This window comes from Vicia villosa, unplaced genomic scaffold, assembly GCF_029867415.1.
Source record: "Vicia villosa cultivar HV-30 ecotype Madison, WI unplaced genomic scaffold, Vvil1.0 ctg.000568F_1_1, whole genome shotgun sequence".
NCBI classification, from domain to species: domain Eukaryota; kingdom Viridiplantae; phylum Streptophyta; class Magnoliopsida; order Fabales; family Fabaceae; genus Vicia; species Vicia villosa.
The window spans coordinates 818,102-824,164 of NW_026705261.1; the positions used below are offsets into that span (position 1 = coordinate 818,102).

A 6,063-nucleotide genomic window follows, 5' to 3' on the forward strand; every position below is an offset into this window, starting at 1 on the left:
TCATGCCCTAGGATAAGGATTTTCTCGCCAAGGAACTCACAAGTCAAGTTGCAAGGCTATTCAAATGCTGATTGGGCTGGATGTCTAGGTTATATAAGACTTGTTTTAGGTCAATGCTTTTTTTTTAGAAAGATCTCTTATTTCATAAAGGATAAAAAAAGTTGACTATGTCAAAGTCTTCAAGTGAAGTTGAGTACAAGACATTAGTTGCAGCAATACGCGAGCTTCAATGATTTCTTTACTTATTCAAAAAAAATATATATTGAAGGAAATTTTGAACATAAAGTTAAAGTTAATTTAAAAAGAAAATCATATTTAACTAACAAATTATATTTTTTTAATGCAATACTCTCAATTTTGCTAAGTAAGAAATATATCATATCAAAAGAAGACCATCATAAGTGGCACACAAATTTTATGAATGTTTTGTGAAGTACATGCAATTTGCTGAAATTTTATTTGAATATGCTGTGTGAACAGTTTTGGCTTTAATAATATCAGAAAATACTTTAAAAGAATTATATGCTTAGTTAAAATCTGAAAAATTGAATTTAAATTACTAATGATAAAAAAACTTTGTTTTTTTATATATTAGCTTTTATAAAAGCATATAATTAAGAATAAATGAGAAACAATAAGAAAAAGAAAAAACATGAATATTATTTTGCTAATTTTTTTCTAATTCAATATTATAAAAATATTTTTAATAAAATTTAAAAAGAACGAATACAAAAAAGACAAAAAAAAAATGGGATTTTTGATAAAAATATGATAAAAGTTAAAAATAAATAAAGAGAACCAATAAAATAAATTTAAAAAATGTGGATTTCACCTATAAAGAATCAATACAAAAAAGGAAAAAAAATGATTTTAATAGTTAGTGAGAGAAAATTTATGATTTTTATTTCTAATTAGAGGAAGAAGGAATAATTTTACTAAATAACAAAAAAAATTAATATTTGTTAATTAAATATGATTTGTAAAAATTAACTCTAACTTTATGGTCAAAATTTCCTTCAACATCATAATAATTTATTTTTAATTTTATATAATACAAATTTTTTGACTCATATTTTCTTTAACTGAATGTAAATAACGATTGCTGAAAATAAAACTAATTACATCTTTGGTTTGACTGAATGGCTTTTTGATTTAATTTTAGAAAATACTTCATTTTATCAATTTTTTAAAAACTATTATTGATTTATCACTTATTAATTTAATTATTTTTATATAAATAATAGTTGACCAAAAAAATATAAAAAAATTATTTTCATGGCACCAAATAAAATTAATGATACATTTTTTCAATTGTTAACTTAACTTATTCATGGAAAATTTACAAAAAGGAAAATTCTACATGTCCATAAATATTATATTTCCTTATCATACCATATTTTTTGCACAATATTAAAATACATTTTAATTATTTGATTTACTATCATATTCGACCAAGAGTTATACTTTTTAAAATTTTAAAATAGAAAAACCAATTTTATAAACAATTAAAAGAAAAAGTCATAAATACAATTCAGTCAAAAAGATTATTTTTATGTATATATTATATACCTCTCACTTTGCCATATCCTAAGAAATAAACTAATCACGTAAAAAACTTTGGCCTAAATTACTTCATCTTCTTCACTCATGGAATCCTCAAATTGGGTTCTGAAACATGTATCCATTATGCTCATTTTCTTCCTTACTCCTTCAATGTCCTCAACTTTAGACCTTGTGGTTAAACACTCTAAAACCTTGCACAACAATTACACTGCAGTATCAGATTTTAGATTGATAAATAGAAGAATTTTGAAGGACTGTTCAAGTAATTATGTTAAGATCAATGTCAGCTCAAATTCAAGCTTGTTGGATGACCAGTTTGTCACCGTAACGGTCACCGGGGTTTTGGAACCGAAGGATGGCGATTGGGTGGCTATGATCTCACCTTCAAATTCAAAGTAATAATTAAATTAAATGATATACATGATATGATTGTATATCAAAAGCATTGCTAATGTAAATTAATTATGTTTATTGAATATATGCAGTGTTGAAACTTGTTTGCTCAATGGATTTTATTATCTACAAACAGGTGATACTGCACAACTTCCTCTACTCTGCCACTATCCTGTCAAGGTAAGTTTTTTTTTTTATTAAGATTAATACGAGGATTCATGAACACAATATTGTACATGCATTCAAATTAACTAGTTATAATCTTCCCATTTTTTCATTGTTTAGCAACATTCAATGAATAATGTCTTTCAATATTTAAAATATATATATATATATATATATATATATATATATATATATATATATATATATATATATATATATATATATATATATATATATATATATATATATATATATATATATATATATATATATATAAAAGGAGGGGTATTCTTACTTCAAGAGTAAGTTATCAAGATTTATTCCTCATCATGACCATTGATTCTTTTTAATTTAATGGTTAAAATTAATAAGTAATTAAATGTGAAGAGAGAAAAATAATACTCATTAACTTTAACCATTAGATTGAGAAGAATCAATGATCATGATGAAGAGTAAGTTTTGATAACTTACTCTTCGAGTAAGAATATTCCTCATATATATATATATATATATATATATATATATATATATATATATATATATATATATATATATATATATATATATATATATATATATATAATATCATTTGAACATGTATGTAAATAATGTAAATTTTTTATATTCCAAGATACTTAATAATATAAATTTAAAAAATTATTTTAAAATGAAATAATAAATACATAATAATTTTTACAAAAATCTTATATTCAAGAATAAAGTTTTGTCATCAAATGATTAATTAATTTAAAAAATGTAGGCACAATACTTATCAAGTGATCCAGATTATTTGAGCTGTAAAAACAATGAATGCAAGGAAGAACAAGATGGGAAATGCAGTGTGACAACTTGTAGTGGTTCCATAAAGTTTCATGTTATCAACATTAGAACTGACATTGAGTTTGTGTTTTTCACTGGTGGGTTTCTCAACCCTTGCCTTGTTGGAAGGTCCACACCTTTGAGTTTTGCTAATCCTAAGAAGCCACTTTATGGACATCTCTCAAACATTGATTCAACTGCAACATCAGTAAGCACAATAACTATAAGTCTAACTATGCTTTGAATGAATCATTTTCATCCTTAAGTGTGTGAAACTAACTGATGATTCATATTGTAGATGAGATTGACATGGGTTAGTGGAGACAAGGAACCTCAACAAATCCAATATGGAGATGGGAAAACTGTTACTTCAGAAGTTACTACTTTTTCAAAAGATGATATGTGCAGTGAGTAATACTTAACGCTTTTATGCTCAGAAATATGTCTTTTTCAAGTATCAGTACTGTTAATTCACCAGGAATATTTCCAGGTTCAGTAGTGCCAAGTCCTGCTAAGGATTTTGGTTGGCATGACCCCGGATATATCCACTCAGCAATCATGACAGGACTCAACCCATCAACTACCTACTCCTACAGATATGGAAGGTATGTATCAGTACACCTTAATTGCAAATATTTGTATATCAGCCCAAAGTATTGCAAGAAATTGTGACTTTGTTCTAATGATGGTCTAGTAACTCTGTTGGTTGGAGTGAACAAATCAAATTTTCAAATCCACCTTCTGGAGGATCAGATGAGCTCAGATTTGTTGCATTTGGTGATATGGGAAAGACCCCTCTCGACGCTTCAAAAGAACATTACATTCAGGTAAATTGATATTGAATTCAAATTAAATTACATTTAGAATTGAACTGCATATTGATGTAAGTTATCAGTTATCACCAACAACATTGTACCGATATATGTATTGACCAGCTTGATCTTGTTTTTCATGTAGCCTGGAGCTTTATCAGTTATCAAAGCTATAGCTAATGAAGTGGATTCCAACAATGTAAACTCGGTTTTTCACATTGGAGACATAAGTTATGCAACTGGTTTTCTAGCAGAATGGGATTTCTTCCTGAACCTTATTAGTCCAGTAGCTTCAAGAGTTTCTTACATGACAGCAATCGGGAACCATGAGAGGTATTGTTTGCTCTCACATTAATTGTGATCATTGTCTTTTATTTTCTTTTATCTTTAATCTTTTATACCGATTGTTTTTCTAACAAAATTGTTCTTATTTAAATTAAGGGATTATGTAAATTCTGGTTCAGTTTATCAAACACCTGACTCTGGGGGTGAATGTGGAGTACCTTACGAAACATATTTTCCAATGCCAACTTCTGCAAAGGATAAACCTTGGTACTCTATTGAACAAGCAAGTGTGCATTTTACAGTAATATCCACTGAACATGACTGGTCCATAGATTCTGAACAGGTAAATGAGATAAATAATTATTTTTTATTTCTTATAGTTCTAATTTAATTAAATGATTGAGATACATATATGTAATATTCGCATTGCAGTATGAATGGATGAAAAAGGATATGGCATTAGTTAATAGACAACATACTCCTTGGTTAATCTTCATGGCGTAAGTGATTTACGTACATTTTTAGATTTTGTGGTTTCTCAACTGACATCAAACCGGCGTAACTTCTAAATCATGGTTCAATTGACTTAAACCACTGAAACTGGGATAAAATCGCGACCAAACTGTCAAAATAACCTAAATGGTAGTAAAGTTCGGTTAAAGATTCAAACGGCTGAACTATCCGGTTTGGTTTTGGAAATAATGCTCTCAACTTCACAATATAAATTGAGCATTTTTTTATATAATTACAGACATAGACCAATGTACACTTCCAGACGCGGAGGATTTTTACTTAAAGATCAAAATTTTATTAAAGCTGTGGAGCCATTGCTATTGGAGAATAAGGCAAGAAAATCAAACTCCTCAAAATTATGTTGCTTACAGTGCCTTGTATAAGAAGCTAACTTGTGTGTTGTGAGCATGAAGCAGGTTGACTTAGCACTTTTTGGCCATGTGCATAATTATGAAAGAACTTGTTCTGTGTATCAGAATGAGTGCAAAGTCATGCCTATAAAAGATCAAAAGGGAGTAGACACTTATGATAACAGAAATTACAGTGCTCCTGTTCATGCTATCATTGGCATGGCTGGATTCACCTTAGACAAATTCCCAGACGATGTAACTAATTTTCTGTTCATCAAGTTTGTTTTTATACATATGTATTCATCAAGAGTTATGGTTATGGTTATGATTTGTTTGTTCTGTTGCGTTGGCAGGCTGAAAGCTGGAGTCTTAAAAGAATTTCAGAGTTTGGTTATTTAAGAGGACATGCTACTAAAAATGAGTTAAACTTGGAGGTTAGTATTTATATACTTATATATTCCAACCTCAATCACCCTTTCATGAATTCTTAACTTTATCCTTAATACATCATTGCAGTTTGTGACATCAGATACAAAAGAAGTTAAGGATACTTTCCTCATTACGAAGTAAAAGTTCACTCAAGGAAAAAGAAATAGATAAAGAAGTAGAACTAGAAGAAAGTGGAATAAAAAATGAGACAAAAAGTCAAAGGAGATCAAGAGACACGGATGAAGATGAACATCATCTCGGTTGATTCTCTGTACTACATATACATTTTTGTTGATTCTAGTTACTGCAACTCCTATTTCTTGTCCAAATCATAACAAAAATATATATTGTTTCATAGTATACCTCTTTTTGTTCATTTTATTTTTGACTTTTATTAGTTTCACTTCATAGTAAATGTTAGAAACTTAGAACATTGAGTTCATCATGAAAAAGAATAGAGAATAGAAAATTGAAGCAACCAATTGTGTTATTGAGCTTAGCTTGGAATTGTAGATGGATCAGTCTGATATAGCTTATCAAATAGGCTGTAAAACTGCTGCAACAACCTGCAACAAACTAAATGATTTGGGTCGGTCGCCTAGGCCCAATAGGACGCGAGGCCCAATATTTTAATTAATTCAATGGAAATTACAAGTTGTGTTCTAAAATGAAAAAATGGTGAAAGTGAGTAAATGCTAATAAATGCATGTAATAAAGTCCCACATTGAAATATT

At 28.4% G+C, this 6,063-nt stretch overlaps 1 protein-coding gene across 1 annotated transcript; it reads left to right on the plus strand.

Moving 5' to 3' along the window:
• The first annotated feature begins 1,647 nt into the window (after positions 1-1,647).
• On the plus strand, positions 1,648-5,705 carry LOC131629492 (probable inactive purple acid phosphatase 27). The gene is made up of 13 exons (XM_058900275.1): positions 1,648-1,958; positions 2,049-2,136; positions 2,882-3,148; positions 3,239-3,347; positions 3,431-3,545; positions 3,635-3,767; positions 3,898-4,085; positions 4,194-4,380; positions 4,470-4,537; positions 4,789-4,882; positions 4,967-5,155; positions 5,254-5,334; positions 5,417-5,705. Exons 1-13 carry the CDS (start codon positions 1,648-1,650, stop codon positions 5,468-5,470), a joined length of 1,884 nt encoding a protein of 627 aa, XP_058756258.1. The 3' UTR covers positions 5,471-5,705.
• Positions 5,706-6,063: the final 358 nt, after the last annotated feature.